The sequence below is a fragment of the Eretmochelys imbricata genome, chromosome 12, assembly GCF_965152235.1.
Source record: "Eretmochelys imbricata isolate rEreImb1 chromosome 12, rEreImb1.hap1, whole genome shotgun sequence".
In the NCBI taxonomy this organism is placed as follows: Eukaryota; Metazoa; Chordata; order Testudines; family Cheloniidae; genus Eretmochelys; species Eretmochelys imbricata.
Window position 1 is genome coordinate 19,150,137 of NC_135583.1, and position 23,076 is coordinate 19,173,212.

Below are 23,076 nucleotides of genomic sequence, written 5' to 3' on the forward strand. Positions count from 1 at the left end.
TATTACCATCATACTAGAAACTGCCAGCCCCAATGAATTAATATGCCTAAAACTTTAGGTACCATCTTTAAGGCAAGATCCCCCTAATTAGACAGAGAGAGAGAGACTGAGAAAAGTATTTGGCCTATTCGCTAATTGAAAAAATTGTTTTCTCCTGTGATGTGCAAATGTGAACTTATAAATAGATATCTGACAGGTTTGGTTCCTGGTGATACCCATCTTTGTGATGAAAGCTCAATCCCAAAATGATAAATAATACCACTCACATTCTGAGTCTCAAAATTTTCCTCCCCTGTATCCTTCTGAGATAGCTGTTAAGCCTTTCTGGACTTTACCGTTTTCTCCCTCTACATTCTCACACTCTACAAGAGAGATCCTCTTTGTAATGCAGTACTAGAAGAAAAACCTCTTTCTCACTGAAATATAGTAGAACCTGAGCCCATAAAGAATAAATATAGGGATGCTGTGCCAGCGTTGGACTTCGAAACAGTAAATATTTATGGAGGAAAAAAAAAACATTCAAGGCTGCGTTTGGGGAGTTACTATACTTCCCCATCTTGAATAAAATAGACTGCAGTTATTTTCTGAAACAAATGCTGATACAGCCACAAAAGCATATGTCAGTAGTTTTCAGAGAGAAAAGTGAAAATTGGTTGACATTAGTTTCTAGGAATTTCCATATGTATTATATACACTACTGTCTTATCTACAGTTACTGATAATTCATGCCCATTTCCACTCATGTCAGGGTTCCTTGCCCACTCTGAACTCTAGGGTAGAGATGTGGGGACCCACATGAAAGACCCCCTAAGCTTATTCTTACCAGCTTAGGTTAAAAACTTCCCCAAGGTACAAACTTTGCCTTGTCCTTGAACAGTATCCTGCCACCAGTTGTCATGGAGTCCCCGGGCGATGCTGTGCAACTGCTCCCTACGAAGCCAGGCAGGACTCTGGTGAAGTCTCCTCTCTCTGTGAGCAGACTGTCTCCAGGGCAAACCACTCACTAAGGTCACTGCTTTGAAAAAAGGCATTGATACACATCGCTGCTGAGTTTTTGGACTTGTTAAGGTTACAGATAAATTATTCAAAATATAAGAAGATCCTAATCCTACAGTAGGTATTGCAGAGCGTTGTGCATGGTCCCAATGAACACCTTTCTTCTAACAGCCAAGGCTATAGTATCTTAGTCCTAAGAGGAAAACATAAATTTTCAAAGCACAAATGGTCTCCACAATAGGCATGTTCTTATGGTTATATTATATACCTCAACAATACTTGATATTTCTATGGCACATCAAAAGACATTCTTGGAGGAAACTGTGGTTGCCATTTCTTTCAAAGTGCCCTCAGAGCCCCACGAATCTCCTTATTTCCCATTTTACACCCCCTCAAGTTTCCCTTGCCATCTGACAGAGATGGGGTTGGTGCTGTTCTCACTGCCACCTGTCAGTGCTGGTCCTTGGTCAGTTGGAGGTGTTACCGGAGAACAGTGTGTGGTACTGTCCCTTCACAGCCCAACAAAGAATTGACTCTGAATATCAAACCAAGCACATGCTGAAGTTCTGCTACTGTTGCAGTGCGATGCCATTAATCAAAAATCCAGAATATAAATAGCTTATTCAAGTACCAGGCTTTCCACAAACTGACTTAAAGTAGAAGGATTCATAATTAATGCTATGGTGTTATCCTTAGAACACTCACTGTGAGCACAGATATTCTTATGCACCTATGTGTATGCTCTGTACATCATAGTACAGACTCAGACAGAAAATAGAAGTCCCTGTCTCCAGAAGTTTATAGTGCATAACTACATTTTGTTATATACTGTTGTTTGTATGTTTTTTGTGTGGACACATTTCTTTAGCTGCTAGTATCCAAAAGAAGATCAAAAGGAAAATTATCATTAAGCAGTATTCTTAACAGTGAGTGATTAAAAAATTGCAATTTAGAAGTTATGAGCACACAAAATACTTGGCCCTAATACTAATACAGTGCCTCAGTTCATGTTAGTAGTGTAAAATACGTTATCTAAATCATCATAATAGATTATGCATTTATTTATGCTGTAGCTTACATTATTAAAGCATTCTGGTGCTTTCTAAAATCCCAAATGCAATATCATGTCACCCACGTATGTGGGACTCGAGAAGACACTACTATCAAATACACATTGGTCACTGTTTTTCTATTTTTTGCTTGTTCTGTAGTTTGTTTAATTGAAAGCAATGGATTTACAAGTATAAAAATACTGAGATAAAATCAAAGTCTTCGAAAATATTGATGGCAAAGAGTCCTGTGGCACCTTGTAGACTAACAGAGGTATTGGAGCATAAGCTTTCGTGGGTGAATACCCACGTCGTCGGATGCATGTAGTGGAAATTTCCAGAGGCAGGTATAAATATGCAAGCAAGAATCAGGCTAGGGATAACGAGGTTAGTTCAATCAGGGAGGATGAGGCCCTCGTCGAGCAGTAGAGGTGTGAACACCAAGGGAGGAGAAACTGCTTTTGTAGTTGGTTAGCCAGTCACAGTCTTTGTTTAATCCTGAGCTGATGGTGTCAAATTTGCAAATGAACTAAAGCTCAGTAGTTTCTCTTTGAAGTCTGGTCCTGAAGTTTTTTGCTGCATGATGGCTACCTTTAAATCTGCTATTGTGTGTCCAGGGAGGTTGAAGTGTTCTCCTACAGGTTTTTGTATATTGCTATTCCTAATATCTGATTTGTGTCCATTTATCCTTTTACATAGGGACTGTCCAGTTTGGTCGATGTACATAGCAGTGGGGCATTGCTGGCACATGATGGCATATATTAAATTGGTGGACGTGCAGGTGACTGAACCGGTGATAGTGTGGCTGATCTGGTTAGGTCCTGTGACGGTGTCGCTGGTGTAGATATGTGGGCAGAGTTGGCATCAAGGTTTGTTGCATGGATTGGTTCCTGAGTTAGAGTTACTATGGTGCGGTATGTAGTTGCTGGTGAGAATATGCTTCAGGTTGGCGGGTTGTCTGTGGGCGAGGACTGGCCTGTCTCCCAAGGCCTGTGAAAGTGAGGGATTGTTTTCCAGGATGGGTTGTAGATCACTGATGATGCGTTGGAGAGGTTTTAGCTGAGGACTGTATGTGATGGCCAGTGGAGTTCTGTTGGTTTCTTTCTTGGGCTTGTCTTGCAGCAGGAGGCTTCTGGGTATTCGTCTGGCTCTGTTGATCTGTTTCCTTATTTCCTCGTGTGGGTATCGTAGTTTTGAGAATGCTTGGTGAAAATATTGTAGGTGTTGGTCTCTGTCTGAGGGGTTGGAGCAAATGCAGTTGTACCTCAGTGCTTGGCTGTAGACAATGGATCGTGGATGTGTCCAGAATGGAAGCTGGAGGCATGAAGGTAGGCATAGCGGTCAGTGGGTTTTCGGTATAGGATGGTGGTAACGTGACTGTCACTTATGTGCGCCATGGTGTCCAGGAAGTGGACCTCCCATGTAGATTGGTCCAGGCTGAGGTTGATGTTGGGGTGGAAGCTACTGAAATCGTGGTGTAATTTTTCTAGGGTTTCCTTCCCATGGGTCCAGATGATGAAGATGTCATCAATGTAGCGTAGGTAGAGAAGGGGCGTGAGTGGACGAGAGCTGAGGAAGCGTTGTTCCAGGTCAGCCATAAAAATGTTGGCATATTGTGGAGCCATGCAGGTGCCTATAGCAGTGCCACTGGTCTGGAGGTATATATTGTCACCAAATTTGAAATAATTGTGTGTGAGGATAAAGTCACAGAGCTCAGCAACCAGTTGTGCTGTGGCATTGGAAGGGATACTGTTCCTGACAGCTTGTATTCCATCTGTGTGTGGGATGTTTATGTAGATAGCCTCTACATCAATGGCTAGGTGGCTAGGATGGTGTTTTCTGGAAGATCACCAATGCATTGTAGTTTTCTGAGGAAATCAGTGGTGTCACGGAGATAGCTGGGAGTGCTGGTGGTATAGGGTCTGAGTAGAGAGTCCACATATCCAGACAGTCCTTCAATGAGAGTGCCAATGCCCAAGATGATGGGGGCATCCGGGATTTCCAGGTTTGTGGATCTTGGGTAGTAGATAGAATAACCCCTCTCGGGGCTCTAAGGGTATGTTAATCTGTTCCTGTGTTAGTGTAGGGAGTGTCCTGTGTAGATGGTGCAGTTTCTTAGTGTATTCCTCAGTGGGATCTGAGGAAAGTGGCCTATAGAATTTGGTATTGGAGAGTTGTCTGGCAGCCTCCTTTTCGTAGTCAGACCTGTTCATGATGACAACAGCACCTCCTTTATCAGCCTCTTTGATGTCAGGGTTGTTTCTGAGGCTGTGGATGGCATTGCGTTCTGCACGACTTAGGTTATGAGGCAAGCGATGTTGTTTTTCCACAATTTCTGCCTGTGCACGTCGGCAGAAGCATCCTATGTATAGGTCCAGACTGTCATTTCGACCCTCAGGAGGAGTCCATGTGGAGTAATTCTTCTTGTGCTGTTGGTGGGAGGGTATCTGTATATCAGTGTGCTGTTCACTGTTATCTTGAAAGTGTTCTTTGAGTCGGAGACGGCGAAAGTAGGCTTCCAGATCACCGCAGGACTGTATCATGTTTGTGGGGGTGGCGGGGCAGAAAGAGAGTCCCCAAGATAGGACAGACTCTTCTGCCAGGCTGAGAGTGTAGCTGGATAGATTGACGATATTGCTGGGTGAGTTATGGGTACCACTGTTGTGGCCCCATGTGGCAGGTAGGATTTTAGATTGCTTACAGTCCCTTTTCCTTTGTCGAGAGGTGAAGTGTGTAATATAGATCTCCTGTCTTATTTTAGTAAAGTCCGTTTGTATGGAAGGTTGGTTATTTATGAGAGTCTCCAGGTTGGAGAGCTCTTTTTTGATGTTTTCCTGTTTGTTGTATAGGATGCTGATCAGGTGGTTCCTCAGTTTCTTTGATAGTGTGTGGCATAATCTCTCACTGTGGTCTGTGCAATGTATAGATAGCAATGGATTTTTCACCTTCAGTTGGTATGATGTCCATCCGTTTGCATTTGGAAAGGAAGATGATATCTGTCTGTACTTGTGCAAGTTTCTTCATGAGGTTGATGGATTTCCATTCCATACGGCTAAATGCAGTGCCTTGCATGGTGTCAAGTATCAGAAGGGTAGCCGTGTTAATCTGGATCTGTAAAAGCGGCAAAGAGTCCTGTGGCAAATATTGAGTTAGCCACCCTTATGTTTTGGAAAAATGTCCACTTCTTAGATTTGTGAACACAATTATGCTCAAAATCAGAAAGATCCAAGATTGTTTTTGATTGAATTTTTGCTGCATTCTCTTATGTTCTCACATCCTTCGACCTGAGTCAGACATAGTTGAGATCAGTATGTGCTGGCAAGTCTGACACTTATATTGCATCTTATACAGATTCCCTGATATTTTTTCATTATTGCTGCTATTATGCATTCCAATAATAAAATCTTCACTGTTGCAATGCACTTTTGTAATTCATTTGCTTCCTTATGCTGTGACTTTTCAGTTTCATTGATAAATACAATACTAACCAGATCACCTCAGTTTGAATAAAAGATTCCATGATATAAAGAGGAAGTTTTCTTTTTTAAAAGACTAATTGTCTTCCTGCACCACACTGACTTGTGGGAAAGCCTGTAATTTTTCAGTCCTGTCTCACAAGCTAAGACATTAAATCCTTTTAAATTAAATTAAATCCTTTTACCAAAAATCTATTTTTTTAAATAATCATTTTCTTTTTTTCCTCAGCCTGTGTATTCATATGTCATATTAAAGATGTCATATGTAGTTTATTTATTTATTTAGGAACAAACATTTTTATATTTTTTTATTTAGTGTTGTGGTATCCTTGATAAATACTATAATTCATTCATCCTTATTACAGTAGAGTTAATTGCAATTTCTGCCTGACTGATATTTGGGATTCCCAACCAAGAATACAAAAATGCAGTTTCATTTTAATAGATAATTTTTAAACTCCACAATTTGCACATTTAAACCATGTAGTATGAAATGATATCCATGAACTCACAGCTGTCTAAGAAAAGGTCATAACACGGTAACATCTTAAATCTGTGGCAATCATCACCAGTTCTACCCCCTTGTACAATGTAATATAAGCCTTACAAGCCGAAGAGCTCTAAGGCAAGCTGGCAATTCAAGACAATAGTCACTGGGCCTATGGTACCCTCCCTAGGGAAAAAAAGTTAAACTTCAAGTTAAAATATACATGATGCGAGGCCCTGGATATTTGGAGGTATTTGGTTTTCCGCCTTGCAAAGGGAGCCAGGGATGTCCTGCCCAAACTGGTAGAGACTCCGTATCTGCAGGGAAACTGGGGGTCCATCCTGTGAGTCTCAGAACACCACACTTCTGTGTTCCCTCTCCGTCATGCAGCAGAGGTCACTTAGGTACCATGCCATGGTTGAATTCTACTTTCCGTATGAACATAGCTGGAAAATAGAAACTCAGAAGTGACTGTCAAAGTCATTGCTGCGGTAAGCAGCAGCAAATCCAGCAGATATGTCGTCTTGGCTCGATGTGGAGCACACTGTAAAGAGTGGCTGCTCTTCAGCTGAGTTCCGCAAAAATCTGGTTTCCCCAAATGCAAAAAGTGTGACATGGGTATCTTAAATCAGCTTCGCACTCCTTTAGGCATGTATACAAATTATGTTGTGTTTCAGCATCTTGACTTGGGCTGAACTTACCTTCTGCCTTTAATTGGAGCAGCTCTAATGCTGCTGACAGCTCCTGTGAAATTTCCACACCTTGGATTGAAACCAAACTCATTTAAATCAATTAGATTCTGATCTAGTTTTTTCCCCCACCCCCTTAACTGAACTATACTTTGAGCTAAAATAAGAAACAAAACTACTTGGTTATTTGAAAACATGCTCTTCAAAGATAGTCTGGTTCCTTTCTAAGCCCTTATCTCTACAAAAGTGTATCCATGTGTTTAACTTTAAGTTTTAGAAATTTTTTTTTTCTGTAATAAAGCTGAGTTCAGCTGTACCTGATGCAAGATCAGGGCTTAAGGCATTGCCCCATCAGAGGATAAGCAATGAAGGCTTTGTCCACCCTAGTAAAATTACATATCGCTGACAACTCATGGCAACAAGGGATGCAGCTAAACGCTAAACAGAGTGACAGGCCAATACAAACTGAAATTAAAATGAAAGTGTTCAATTGCTTTAAACACTCCAAGGGTCATAAAGTCAACAGTGTTTCAGAATTCATAAAATAAAATAGAAAACATGTCAGAATATCTTGATCTCTTTGCTCTCAAGTTTTACCATCCTGCCAATGATTTCTTCCCTTGGTGGTGGAGTATATTTATTTTTGTCTAAGAAAGGACTGCAGGGATTGAATTATGTTATAATAATTCCTGCCTAGTTGCATAAATAGAACTCAGCCTGCGGCCTCCTACTCTAACATACAAGGTGTGAATTATTGCACGCAAAATTCACAACCTGTCATGTCTTATTGCTTAATTTGAGATACTTGATTTAAAATATAACCTATCAGAGCATGTCAAAGCAGTGCAAGAATTTGACACTCAAATTCCTGTTTAAAAAAAAATTGTGAAAACTACTTCTCACACTTTGAAAATTTACCTCATGTGGTCACCGGCCAGTCCCCTTCTCCAGGTTGAAATTATTTCTGTTATCCTGGTGAAGGGCTGACGTGGTTTTATTGTTTATCTTGTTCCTGTTATGGAAACAATAAACAAATCCTTTAATAAGGGGCTTTTTAGAAAACAAAGGATCCACACTTGATCCAAGTTAGTATATGCTGTAGAAGTGCTTGTAGAAGATGAAAAGATTGTAAGAGATTTTGCTGAAATGCAGTAAGTAATATATCTGGAGATCATATGTTGTTAATGAATCTAAAGCTAGCTAAGAGAAATGTGTATCTTTTTCATGATTTCAGTTAATGGAAAACGGTTCTTTGTGTTCAGTTGTTTATAATTATATATTACCAATGGAGCCAATTTCTGCCCTGGCTTGCAATTAATGTAACTCAGGTTTAAATCAGAGGAAGATTTGGTCTACAGTATACATTTGGTGGCTAGTTCTGAAATTGTTAGTGGAATAAGTTTATTCTTCATGTTGAATGCCCACAGATTATTTGGAAATGCAGGATCTGTCACTTAAGAACAGATAATTGTATTGTTTACTTATAATTTTTAAAACATTATTATTACTGCAGTCAAAATATGTTATTGTGATGAAAGTCTTAAGCAGTAGATTCACTACACCTTTTTTTTTTAAATTAAATTCTAGCTGGACAACTTAGCCAGTCAGCTCATTTCGCTCTCCAGTTGCCTTACAATGTGCTAGGTTTGGGACGCAGTGCTAATTTCCTTGATCACTTATATGTTGGCATTCCTCGTCCTTTAGGAGAAAAGGTAAGTTGAGATTTATCATGGGTGAACTATTTTTTCTGGTATTTTCCTTGCCCAATGAAGTTTTGGGGGGGTGCTGTTCTTAGGACTGCTCTCTTTCAGAACTCAGAATTATAAAGAAACATTTTTCATGGGTATTGAAAACGGTTTGCTGAAGATTACTGTGTGTCCATTTTCTCCAGCGTATAGTTTAACTCATTAGCCTCTGAAGTTAACAATAAAACAAAAATATCACTCATGAGAAAAACAGAGAAGTACGCGTTTGTGTGCTGTTTGCATAGAAAAATAGAGCTGGTTTATATTAATAACATTTCAGTTTGCTCTAAGAATCCAGTTATTATGCCAGCAACCACATTAATTTATATTGTAATCCCATCAGATCTCCCCAGGTGGATGAGGCCCACATGACTCAGTACTTGGCTGGGAAACACTCAAGAATTCCAGGGTAGGGCAGGAAAACAATGTCTGTCACCTGTTGAATCACCTGCTTCCCTCTGAATTGGTATTGTACTCTTTACCAGCATGGTGCAAGGGGAACGGTTCTGCTGGAGGAACCTTCCTGCTGACGAAATGTGAAACCACGATCCTGACAACTTGTGGTGATGAAAGGTCTCACAATGCTATTTTTAAAAATAGGACTGTTTACTCCAGTGTCCTGACTACATTTGGATAATTAAATTCTGCCTATATAAAATTTCCCTACTGAATCAGTTGGATATAATATTCTCAGAGGTGAAAGTAAGTTGGTATGCCCCGGTATGGCATACCGGCAAGAGCCGGTGCGCCATACCAGGGTGGATCGACTTCCCCAGGCGCAATTTAAAGGGCCTGCAGCTCCCAGCAGTGGCTGGAGCCCCTGGCCCTTTAAATTGCTGCCAGAGCCCCACTGCCGGAGCCCTGGGGTAGCAGCGGTGGGGCTGGGGCGGCGATTTAAAGGGCCTGGGGCGGTAGCGGTGGCCAAGCCCTGGGCCCTTTAAATCGTCCCCAGAGCCCCGCTGCCGTCGCTTCCCCAAGGCTCCAGCAGGCTCCAGGGATGATTTAAAGGGCCGGTGCGGTAGTGGCAGCCGGAGCCCCGTCCCCGGAGTCCTGCTGCCGGAGCCCTAGCAAAGCGACGACGGGGTCGATTTAAAGGGCCCAGAGTTCCGGCTGTCGCTACCGCCCAGGACCCTTTAAACCGCTTCTAGAGCCCCTGGCTGCCGCTGTTACCCTGGGGAGGGGGAAGGAAGCACTTGCCGGTATAGGGTGGGCCGGAGCTGGCTCTGACCTCCCCCAGCCCCGCCCCTTCCGGGGGCCACAGCCGGCCCCAGCCCAGCCCCATACCGGTAAGTCCCTAGACTTACTTTCACCCCTGCGTATTCTTCACTTCCTGCTCTAAACTGGAGTGCTAATGTGCACTTTTTAAACACTGCCATGGTTCACCTCAGAGATTGTGGTATTTCAGTGGTGGATGAAGTGATCCTTGTGTATCATTTTTATTCAGTTTGTAAATTGCTTTGGGATCTTTCAGGATAAAAAAATCTTTATATTAATGTTAGAGAATTATCACTATTTTTTTCCTGTCTCCTGGAAAATTAACTGTTTGAGCTTTTTGTTTTTTCTTGTATAACATTAATCAGAAAAGTTCAGAATATTTAAAATTTGTATTAGTTTGTAAGAAGTGGATATACCTTCATTCCTTCTTTCAGTCCATAAGAAAACAGGAATGGACAGCTATCATCCCGAACTCCCAACTTATAGTCATTCCATATCCACACAACGTTCCTCGAAGGTAATATAATCGTTTGAAGTAGATTTTGAAAATGATACTATGGATGCAGAACTGTAATTGTGTGTCATGGACTATGAATGAATGATGGTGGAATGATTATAGAAAAGGTTTAATTAAAATTCTAACAGAAAAGGTCTTTTCTTTTCATGTGCAGCTAGTTACATTTGATCATCTGAAGAGCAGATTAGCATATTCAGAACTTGGTGTGTCCGTTCAGGGCAACTGCAGCTGTGTTCCCCCTTTATTGTCCATCAAGGGCAGCCACTCTAGTTTCCAGACACTCCAGCTGTCACCTCTCTTGGGTGGAGACACGTTTCTCCCTCCCTTCTGACCATGCTATTTCCAGACTGCACCATTCCCTGTCCTCACTGTGTCAATCCCAGCAGAGATAGGCTGCCCAGGTATGTCTGCCTGCTTTCTCTGCAGAGACTGAGAGGTGTAATTGCTACAGTTATAAAGCACAACACAACACTTCCTGTGCAAGCCTACTTCATTCTTAAGGTAAAAAACATTCCACAGTGAAAACAATAAAAGAACCTATATGCGTGCTAATAAGCTTACCAGAGTTCACCCCAATCCTAACATGGATTCTTACAGGAGCTGTCCTTCAGACCCCACATAAGGGGGATTCCTTGTGGTTACAAGTTCATCACAGCTTCAGCTCAGAACAAGCACTCAGTCTCATGAGCCCTCAGGAGGCCCTGTCCTTCCAACCCTCCCCAAAGGATCGGAGCCCTCCATGGACCAGGGATCCTGTCCATTTGCTGTATCAGGTAGAAGACCCTGAGCCAATTTAAAACCAGGCTGTTTGTCCAAAAACCATTGCTTTGTCTGGTCCCTGGAGATTCCAGTTTGAACGAGTATGTGCAAACCTCTCCAGGTGGGTGGCTTCAAAGGGTTGATAACGGAGGAAGTATATTAGCATCCCCCTTTCCCTACTAGAGAAGGTACATACAATGCCACAATAACACACAATTGCATTTTTTATACAGTGTACCCCAAAGTATTGACCCTAATTCAGTCAGGTTTAACTTAATTCAATAAACTTTATCTTAATTCCATAAAGTTTGTTCAGGCTATTACAGGATATTGTCAGTGTGTCATACTTGGTATATTATAGATGTGTTCATTTGTGACCATTGCTAAATTGTCAGGGAGTAGGCAGATGGAGAGAGAATATGTGTACATGTTTATGTGGAATATGTGTACGTATTCCCTCATCTGTATGAGAGATTCTTGTAAATAAGCATATAGCTTTATTTCCTTTTGTGGATCATGACAGTCAAATTTAAAATACATTGCGCATTTCACACTATAGTAATATTGGTATTTTCTCTTTAAATTATTGAACATACAGGTATTTGCATAAATGTTTTATATATTTACAGTGAGCATCCATTAAGTATTTTCCAATAAATGAAAATATACCTGCCAACTTTCTTTTTGACCAAGTAGCAAGCATTGTCATGGGGAAAATAGGCTTTTTTTGGTTTCATCAGATATACATTCAGTGTGTCCAGTTAGATACAAAGGTTCTATTCAGTCCTTCAACACATGGTGTGTGTTGCCATGGATACATGTATTTTCCTGTAGCTAAGGGTCAGAGGGTTCCTTGAAGGAGGACTTTCATATTGAAATCAATTTAGAATAAAAACATTTATACCAAAAACCTGAACTTGGCCAGCACTTTTCTGTGCTACTTTTGCTGTTATTGAATATATCTGTCATAATTAGGGGTCTACTTAAATCACGGAGAAATCACACATTTTTCCCAGATTGGTCACGACATAAATAGCACATTTCGCAGATGGGTAACACATCCGCGAAATTTGCTATTTATACTGTGACCAACCCATGAAAAATGTGTGATTTCTCCACAGCGTTTCTCAGACTGGGGCCCTGACCCAAAAAGGGGTTGCAAGCCTATTAGGGGGTTGTGGTATTGCCATCCTTACTTCTCCGCTGCTGCTGCTGAGAGTGGCGCTGCCTGAAGCTAAGCGGCGGGAAACCTGCAGCTGCTGCCCAGGCGCCCAGCTCTGCAGACAGCAATGCCGCCAGCAGCAGCAGAGGTATTGAAGAGCGGGGAGCAGCAGCTGCTGGTGGCCATATCATGCCACCCTTATTTCTCTGCTACTGCTGGCCAGAGCACTGCCTTCAGAGCTGGGTACCCGGCCAGCAACAGCTGTTCTCCACTCTGCCTTCAGAGCCGGGCAGCCAGAGACCAGATTTCACATTCTGTGATGTGATTTTCACGGCTGCGAATTTGGTAGACCCCTACTCATAATAAAGACTTGATTAGTCACATTCTTGCTTTCTCTTCTGCTTGATCTTGCAGTGAAGTCAATTTTCTATATAATGAAATTATTCTTATATCACAATTTCAGCATTATAACTTTACTGTAGAATCAAATATGAGAAGAGATGAGATGTGACATCCCTTTTATATAAACTATGTTGCGTTAGTGATTAAGCACAAGAATAACATCAGTCAGGTGAATTAAAGGCTACATTCTAGCCTTATGTATTTTAAAGATTCCCACGTACAGAAATCTCTCTAAATCCTCTTGCTTTCAAATTACTGGGTTTAGTTTTCTCATAGAGGAAACACATGCAGATGTGGACACTGTAGACTGACAATAGGTGGAACTCAATATTGGAGATTATGTGAAAACAGGAGAAATAGACATATTCAAAACTTTCACTACACATAGACATTTCCTAAGATTATATCCAGATTTCATTTAAATAGCATGATTGCAGCTCAAGGTGACATACCTGAGCTAGCTGTAATCTAGCTACCTGATGTCCTAAAGTACTGTAGCTGCACCAGCATGTGCTTTAGTGCAGACTAGCCCTACAAGTAATTAACCAGGATTCTGTGTGGACTTAACTGCTCCAGGATCCGAGATAGCTAAATTAAAGACAGCTTGGGAATGTCTTCTTGAGCTCCAGTCACACCCCATGACTGGAGGTTTTGATGATGGGAAAAACGAGTGAAATGATATCATGTGTCAAGAGAGGAGATAAGCAGTTGAGAGGAAGATGATTTTAATCAGGCTGTTTAAAACTTTCTTATATAACTTCAGTGACTAACATTTTGGTGAAAGGAAGTGTTTATTACGGAGTCAAACATACAGATTCAAGCGCATCCCTCTGTACTTTTGCTTTCAGTTAAGATGGGAGTGCACACAGTGCAGCTGCTGTGACACATCAAGGATGTCCTCTACAAAAATAAGGGAAGACCAGACTTTACACATCTGATATTCCTAAACAGGAAAGAAACCCCTTTAAAAAAAAATTATTTCTACAGCCTAGAGAAGTATACGGGATGCAATCCTAATTTGTATTTAAATCCTTTTCAGATTCCTTAAATCCCCAAGCAGTACTTCCACATTTTCTCAAAAGTCCCAGTGAATCGTCATTCTCTCTGAATAGCCTTTTCCAATGATAAACAGGCATTACGGATATTAATCCATTCTTCTATTGACAGAATTGATTCTTTCCTCCAGTAATATAATAAAATAGGAAGAAATTTCCTAAGGAATGAATCCTCTATTCTCTTCAAATATACAAAGTATCAGGACAAAATGGTCTGTTCTCTCAAGTCTGCAGCCAGTCAAACTGAACAGTATCACTTTAGAGAGAACTGCTTAATTCATCTCAATGGGGTTTTAACTTTGAATCCTAATGAAGATTTATAGTTTACACTTTACTATTTCACTGATGATCAATTTAGGTGAAACATCCAGCTATTCTGCAATTGAGTGGAGCTTAAACATCCCCCTTTTCTGACAAATTTGACCCTTGTCATCAGACTCTTCTCCCTAATCCTTCTTCATAATAAAAGTTCCCTTCCCTGTCTCTTAAAGCCAAAACATTTTTAAGACTGGGTGAACAAAGACCAAACATCAAGGGCCAAAATTTCAGTGCTAAGCACAATGGGTTGAGAACAGATGGGTCAAATCCCAGGGGGAAAGGTTACTACTCAGGAGTCACCCTCATTTCCAGAGTAGCTGCATTGATCAGCAGTGAAATATAGAACAGTGCTGACTGATACATAATCATCCTCATAAGGCTTCAAAGTTAAATCTGTGCACTTGTAAAACCCCACATGTGCACCACAAACAGGCCCACTGCAGGTGCAGGACCTTAGAGTCTAGCTACACTATTACTACATTTGCTTGTTTATACCCACGGTTGTACCTTTTTTTTTAAACCACAGTGGGTGTGTGCACATCTTGGGTAGGTCCGCCAGTCGTACCCTGTTTTGGAAATTTGGCCTTCCATGTGCTCCATTGCTATCATTAAAAATAGATGGAAGTCTCCTCACCCCAAGAGTTCAAATCTGAGATAGGCATGAGCAATATGTCCAGCTCTGGATCTGAACCTCTCCTTAGTTCTGGGTGTTTGGATGGAGTGGGTGGCATTAGGCCTATGTGTACTTCACGTATTAAAAGATCCATTTTTCTTTCTATCTGTACTTCTATGCAATATAATATTATCTGTAGGATACCAAATATTCATTGTATATTAGCAGATTGACTGACTTAAATTTTTAATTGAGTGGACAGTCTATTATATAAAGTATATAAAAGACACTTTTGCCCTTTTTTAAAAAAAATGTGTAACTGGATTTCCTCAAGGATAACACTATGATCTGTTTGGCTATCTCCTTAATTTTATAAGCTGCGTTAGAAGCTATTTTAAAATTGGTTGATTCTTACTGGCTAGCCTACAAATGGTGCCAGAATAAGTCGTCAGGTAAATTACTTGCTTCTTGACTCAATTCAATGGGACCTAATAGCTCACTGGACTGGGACTCAGAATAGCTGAGTTTCATTACCAGCTCTGGCATTGCCCTGCTGGTGACTCTGGGCAACTCAATTCATCTCTCTAAGTAGACTTACACAAGTGCTTATTTTAATACTCCAAATGGGAGAATATTGAGCAGTTTATGCAAATAGACCCCAGTTTGGCAAGGTACTTAAGCATTTGTTTAAGTTTAAGCATGTGGGTAGTCCTGTAGTAGAAGGTCTGGAAGGATTCATAGATTTTAAAGCCAGAAGGGGCCATTACAGCCTGTATAACGCAGGTGATAGAACTTCCCCAGTGATTTCTACATAAAGCCCCTAACTTCTCAGTGAGACAGACCATATCTCTTTAGAAAGACAGCCTGCCTTGCAGTACACTTAGATATTTTTCTAAAAGATTATTACACACTAGTGCAAACAGAAATTGATGCAGGAATTACTGGGTGAAATTCTATGAACTATGTTGTGCATGAAGTCGGATTAGATGATGATGATGATAGTCTCTTCCAACTTTAAAATGTATTAATGTATTGACATGCTTAAAATTTGACACATTCTTAAGTACTTTGCTGAACTGGGGCCATGGCCAGCACTTAGTCACCCATGCCAACAATACATGCGCACATTTCCAAATACAAACATTGTAAACATATTAGGAATCCTGTTTAAAAATAAAATCTCATTGACAAAGCGTACTTTGCAAGTAATGCAAGGGTACTGTTCTTCAAATTAGCAATAATTAAGTTTCTATACAGTCTCACTGCCATTGATATTTTTATAAATTCTGTTGTACCACTTTCAGCTACAACCAACCTCTTGGGCACTTTTGTTTGCCCCCCTTGTGTTTCTGAAGGAATGTTTTCTGCAAATTTATTTAGAAATAAAATACACATTGGTTTCATTTTTCAGTCTATTTCAAGGTTTATTGACTACAGAGACTGACCTCATTGGTCAATAAATTTTGATTTAATCCAAAAAGGGGTCTATATTTAATTTCTGCCTTTGAGCGAGTCACTTAAAAAAATAAGATATGCACTGAACTACTACATGCAACAATCATGTAATATTTAAAAGAAACAAAAAATGCTGTACTTTTAAGCATATATAATAAGAGGTAAGCAGTAATACATACGTTAGAAGATTTTGCCACTGGAGTTTGAAGCAGAGAGTGGAAGGCGAGGCCTGAATGGCAATGTCTTATTTGGTCACAAAGTTTGAGCTGAATGTTTAAAATGATGTGAGCTGTAAAGGTGGATTATTCCTATTTGAAAATATGACAAACTTGTGATGGGCTTGAATTTATCTTTCTTCAGAATACCTTAAATATTTTTAAAAGATCCAAGTAGTAGTTAAAGTTACAAAAACTTAACAAATCTGTGCCTCAGTTTATAGGTAAAAAAGGTATGAGGCTAAATAAATGGCTGTGAAGTGCCTTGAGATTTTTGGATGTAGGGACCTATGGCTCAGAAGGTTTTGTGTTAATATTTGGACATGCAGGAAATGAACTACTTAAGCTAACCATACTGCAGACGTGGACTTTACATCGCAAGCCCAGATCACTCCTCCCATAGACAAAGTCAGAAAAGGGCATCAGGGAGGCTGATAAATTGCTCCCTAAGGGGAAGGTGCTGGAGAGCTGCAGGATAGGGAGGGATGCAGTTTCTTGTGAATCCATCTGTTTTTACAGAAATTCTGTAGATTGTGCCTAATATGTCAGCTCTCTAAAACGCTAACATTTTTATGTTTGCAGGTTGAAAACATTATATCCCATCAACACAAATGAGGCACTTGCAGCTAATTTTGCTGAAATACTTAAGTAAAATCAATATCAAACAATTTGTACTTAACAAAAGAATGAGATGACATTTGATTGGCTATAGTTATCTTACAGCCTTATCTGACTGTACTGACATCTTGACAGGTTTCAGAGACGCAGCCATGTTAGTCTGTATTCGCAAAAAGAAAAGGAGTACTTGTGGCACCTTAGAGACTAACCAATTTATTTGAGCATGAGCTTTCGTGAGCTACAGCTCACTTCATCGGATGCATACTGTGGAAACTGCAGCAGATATTATATACACACAGAGATCATGAAACAATACCTCCTCCCACCCCACTGTCCTGCTGGTAATAGCTTATCTAAAGTGATCATCAAGTTGGGCCATTTCCAGCACAAATCCAGGTTTTCTCACCCTCCACCCCCCTACACACAAACTCACTCTCCTGGTGGTAATAGCCCATCCAAAGTGACAACTCTCTTCACAATGTGCATGATAATCAAGGTGGGCCATTTCGAAATGGCCCAACTTGATGATCACTTTAGATAAGCTATTACCAACAGGACAGTGGGGTGGGAGGAGGTATTGTTTCATGATCTCTGTGTGTATATAATATCTGCTGCAGTTTCCACGGTATGCATCCGATGAAGTGAGCTGTAGCTCACGAAAGCTCATGCTCAAATAAATTGGTTAGTCTCTAAGGTGTCACAAGTACTCCTTTTCTTTTTACTGACATCTTGTTTATTAACTCCCTATGATCAGTAGGGTTGGTTTTCATAAAACACCATATCACACTGGCACATCTGATGGATATGAAACCAATAAAACTGTATTTTTGGATGTAGTCTTTAATGGCGCAGTAATGTGCTACAGCTCAGGAGTAAGCTTTCTGGATCCTAAACACCTTTATTATCAATGTGAAAAATTATTCTGATGTGAAAAATCTTTCTAGTTTCATAGTCCGTAGTGTACTGTGCATAAGGTACTTACTACATGATTTAAAATCAATTGTTATGAATACCCAAGTACAAAAAAGTGGAATAAAACAGATTAGAAAGACTAAGTAACTTTGTCTCTTAATACACTCTACTAGTATGGGATGTGCAAAAATGTTTGTCACAAATACTGAAATTGTTGCTATTTCTGTATCTCATAGAAATGCCCTGTTGTAACCTGATTTAAAGTCACATTGTTCCCTGATGGAGTAAAACCAAGAGCACTCAGGAAACTCCACAAAGTTTGTCAGGCAGACTTCTTTATAAATTTCCCCTCCAAATGCAGGATTTTGTGGAGGAGACAAGAAGCAAGGCATCCGTACCCTATGAAACCCCCACTTCATTATCTACAAGGAAATGAAGTACTACTCTACAGTGTGATGACCCTCCATGATGCTGCCTGGCCTCTCTTTTTCCCTGGAAGCACAGCTGTCATTGGCTGTCCTTGCCATGCCTGTACAGTGGGTTCTGATACTTAACGTAGGCACAGAGAGGAATTTAATGCAGCATTAATTTCTGAACAGTGTAGATATGCAGATGACTGATGGAAATGTACAATGACTGCTCCCCAAGTCCCCTGCAGTGCCGTGTTGCAGCAAAGGGGCTTTCTTGGCAGAAGAGGCAGCATGCCAGGTGGACTGTTTCCCTGCTCTTTTCCCTTCACCTCAGTCTTAGGCACGGCTTTTTTGGAGGCTTATCCTGTGCATTTTATTTTGCTCCCTTCCATGCCCACTGCAAAAGAAGTGCCACGTTAAGGAGTGCCTAAATGAAAGAGTCAGTCCCTGCGGCTAACCATAGCACTTCTGTGAGTAGATCAATAGAAACTAAGCTTAGAGATGGCATTAGTTGGAAATGGCAATGATATTAAACCCTATATTTGTAAGTAAACATTATTAGGGGAGGTCTTTCAGTGAAGCCCCTAGCTTTTGAAGACCAAGTCGTGGGTCACCGTACTACCTTTATATTTTTGTAAACATAATCTCTATTGAATCTACTCTTTCTCCTAATGAAGAGTGACTGAGGTTTCCTTTGCTTCTCCTCTTCTGTGTAGCTGGAGTGCCAAGCTGTACCTGACCCCAAGTAACATTGTGCTGCTCACAGCTATAGCCCTAATTGGAGTCTGTGTTTTTATCTTAGCAATAATTGGCATATTGCACTGGCAAGAAAAGGTAAGCTTAATTAAATGGAAATGATTTTCTACATGTATCTTTACTGTACTTTAAACTTCCTAATATTTTAATATATGCCCTAAGCTGTGTTGTTTTGAACAGTGTTTTTCAGTTTGAAAAGTTTTGGGGGGTATTCACTAAATTCATCAATCTATAATAATCCTCTCATTCCTGAAAGGTATCAGACTTTATTATTGTTCACAAAATTAGGAAAATTTAGGATTTATTGAAACCTTAGAAACAGATATTTGGTATTTAGTTTTAATTCTGAGTCATAAAAATGGAAATTTGGCAGTAACAGGTAAGTGCTGATAGTTCAGGGAAAACCGTAATTCATAACTAAATGGAAAATGTTCAGTTCATATTCGGGTGACCAGACAGCAAGTGTGAAAAATCAGGACAGGGGTGGGGGGGTAAAAGGTGCCTATATAAGACAAAGGCCAGAATATCAGGACTGTCCCTATAAAATGGGGCACCTGGTCACCCTAGTTCATATCCAGGATGAATATCTTGCACTCTCAGCCTTTGATCAGAATTTAAAGGAATGAGTCTGGAAATAAAACTACATGTAAACCCCCAGCTTACACTTCTTTAGTTCTGCTGGTAATTCAGAGAGAAGGGAAACATCCCTTGTCATTTTGTGTCCTCACTGACTGTACTAACATTAACATTTAAGACAGTGTGTGTGATTTTATCATGGACATACTGGCTGTTGTATATAGCTGAAATACACTACAGTGTATAGAAATTCATTGATTTGAAGAAGCATTTTGAGAGGGTTCTTTCATGTCACAAAAGAAAAGTGGTCCCATTTTTCTTAACCACTCTCAGTGCACAATAATATTCAACTGGCAGGATAGCCAATAAGTGCTGCTACCTAGCATACCGTAATTACAGCTGTCAAATAAAATTACTGCATTTTTGACTTGGTATGCCTGGCAGTGTTTGTGAACTAAAAGGCCAGTTAAACATTCAGATAGGTGTCAGATGAGCAAGGATCCCGGAACTCCTGCATTCTCAGCCTCCCTTTGCCCTGCTGTGTGAGCAAATCACTCAGACACTCTGATTTGGTTTCCCCATCTATATAGTGATCATGATACCACATAGGAATAATGTGATGGTTAATCAGTTTACATAGACAACACTTTAAAACTTATCAGTATTATTATTGTCAATTCAGAAATCGTCTTTAACACTTTCAGAATGCATGAAAGAAAGAGAGAACACAACTGAATGGAAATTGTTTTTAAAGGGGGGGGATGCTTTAACTACACTGAGAACTGTAAGCCTGTCACAGAAGACTAAAACAGCAAAATCTAGTAGAACACAATCCAGTAGGATGCCCAATTGTACACTTGTGTGGTCTGTGACAACGAAATCTTTGGAATGGAGCCAGAGCAGGTGATACCATGTTTCCCACAACCTAGTTTTCGTTATAGAAATATAGAGAGAGAGATAGCATAGATACCTAGTAAAATTGTTGTGAAAGGTTACCAGCTCAGGCACATGCCTATGTCATGATGGTGACAAACCAACAATATTTTACTCACTCTTAAAAATAAAAGTATTAGCCTCAAGTAGCAAGCAGGAAGAATTTTGCAAGTCGGATAAATTGAAAGAGCGATTCATTGCTTGCTCGTGTATATGTTAGAAATGTTGTTAGGACTCTGTAGCTGCAGACAAACAGTTTATTTGTCACATAAGGCTAATCTCAGTTCCCAATAAAGTTAATCCAACATTAGTAAACCCTGGAAAGAAGTACATAGGTAAAATATTCTGGACTGGAGAGAGGAAATAAAATACATGGAAAATTACTACATGTAACTAGAGACCATACAGCTATAGGTACAAACTGAATACTCTCCTTATTTATCCATAAACACACACGTCAGTAACACTGTTGTTTTGACAGATCTACGTGTACAGCACTCAAATAAGGAAAGAAATGTATTTACCTTCCCAGTTGTTCACTGTTTATACACATGCATATGCCCACAAACAAAGTGGAGCCCCAATTTTTCATCTGCAGTTCTTAATGCTATTATTGGTTGAATTGCTACAGTCTTACTGTCCCTTTTGTCAAATTTTTCAATTTTGGTTCTCTTAACAGTAATTTTAAAATAATCTAGTTCTTAAATTACAAGAGCTGGGACCACGTGTGGTTGCTTCAGAGCCAATTCACCATTCCTAATAATATTTATCATCTTTTACAAGGCAGATGACATAAAAGCGCACTTCAAAGCATTTTTCATTTAACCACTTAAGCAATAATCCTTGAAAAAAACGTTCATTAGAATAACCGAAAGCATTGGGTCATTAATACTAAAACATCTCATCATTAACGGCAGCAGCCAATTTTGAACAGATTATTGCTATTATAAACTGACACCTATTAAGTATTAATTGTTGAGGCAGTTAGTTAGCTTTTTGTCTTCTGTTGAATGACAGAGTTGAAAAAATAGCCATTCTGTGGCAGTTGACAACTAATTTTCTATTAGAATGCAAGGTATGTGCAATGCTGTTTCTTGTATTCTATAAAGTGTTATGGTTTATTTTTCAGAAAGCAGATGACCGAGAGAAACGACAAGAAGCCCATCGGTTCCATTTTGATGCTATGTAACATGCCTTAAGATCTATGAAGGAGCTGCTATTCATTTGCTTAATCAAAATACGAAATTCCAACTTGTAAAGGAGATTGGGGGAGCTGGGGTATTGTTAGTGTGTTATTTGTACATGTTGCATTATTTGGTATTTATTTGAAAAGCACTAAAATCATACCTGAATGTCTCAATATGAGCTTTCAGTAAACAATTTGTATATACTGGCAGTTACTGGCCTTTATTTAACAACACTGTCAATTTATTTTTCTTAGTAAGGGATTTTTTCGCATTTGTTCCAATGTTTACATACTGCCACTTGTTCCAGTACAACATTTGACGGAAAAGAAGTAACGTGTAAATAAAGTTAGCATTTCACTGAGAAGAATCCTTTAGTGCCACTGGAATTGGTCTTGTCATTTCTGCAATATAAATTATATGTCTGTAAATGAACCTAATGCAGATTATCAGATGAGACATTTTACATCAATTACTATAACTGTACTCTTGGGGTGCTTGATCTAAAGTGTCTAGATCTTTTTTCCTTTGGTTTAATCCTTAAATGCAATAGTTAGATGAGAATTTATTTACTGAATGACTAAATTAAATCTACAAAGCTAATAGCCAAATAACTAATCATTGGACATCTGTACTGTTGATGTATATTAGTTCTAGGCATGAAGCATTCAAATTTTAAAAAAATAAATAAAACCTAAGTTTATACAGAAATTAATTATCATAATCCAAAATATGTAAAAATTATGCCTTCCTAGAATGGATGTGATCAGAAGAATTTTGCTTGAGTATTGATGTGTATCAATGTGACTATACTTAAATTTAATTATGAAAGCAAATAGCCATCAAGATTATGAATGGAATTTGATTTTCTTGGGGGGAAGCTTATAGAAAAACCTGTAAGGGAGACTGGGGTGGAGTCCTATGTTTGGCCTGCCTGTTTCCACCCCAAAGGCCATTCATGATTAAGGGCTGAGGTATTCTATGGTTCATATCAAGTCCTTGATGTAAACTTCTTACTTGAGGGCATGTTATGCTACTGTCCCCAAATTCTGTAGGAAGAGAGTGATGATTATGTCTGAAGAGAAGCTCAGTTCTGTATATTCAAAATGTTGATAGCTTTCCATCATCCAGATTAGACTGCAGCAATGGTAATACATGTTCCCTGAAAACAATCATGCTTTTGTTTTATGTAATACAGTTTTCCTTTGTTCTTAAAATGGTTTGCATTTACATGATTCACTGTGTATTTAAATCTGTTAATGTGCATTCATAATAAATGTTTATTAAATCAAGCATGTTAGTTGCTTAAGTGCAAACAAATATTATCGTTGGTGCTATCTTTATATTATAGCCTTGTTGGTCTGTTTCACTGTATGAGTGGTCACTGCCCCATAATCTCTTGTCACCCATTAACCTCTGATACTATATTCTCCTGTCAACATTGAGCTGTTAGTAGAGGAAAACAGGGCTAGTAAACTAAACTGATTATGTCCATCGTAAATCATGGTTAGAATAATTTATTTCTGTAACTGTC

At 39.6% G+C, this 23,076-nt stretch overlaps 1 protein-coding gene across 8 annotated transcripts in view; it reads left to right on the top strand.

Moving 5' to 3' along the window:
* The window catches only part of ITFG1 (integrin alpha FG-GAP repeat containing 1), a 218,268-nt gene extending 195,406 nt beyond the window's left edge, over window positions 1–22,862 (top strand). Inside the window, exons 15-19 of one of the 8 annotated variants that reach the window (XR_013347662.1) lie at window positions 8,285–8,409; window positions 8,786–8,851; window positions 10,092–10,174; window positions 10,329–10,947; window positions 18,810–18,927. Coding sequence is in view for 1 of the 8 variants with exons in the window: in XM_077831060.1 (XP_077687186.1) it covers window positions 8,285–8,409; window positions 10,092–10,174; window positions 18,810–18,927; window positions 21,488–21,547 (386 nt within the window). In the remaining 7 variants the exon portion in view is untranslated. Of the gene's footprint in view, window positions 1–8,284; window positions 8,410–8,785; window positions 10,175–10,328; window positions 10,948–18,809; window positions 18,928–21,487 lie in introns of those variants that run through there. The other 7 variants (XR_013347659.1, XR_013347660.1, XR_013347658.1 and 4 more) reach the window with 7 other exon arrangements.
* Window positions 22,863–23,076: the final 214 nt, after the last annotated feature.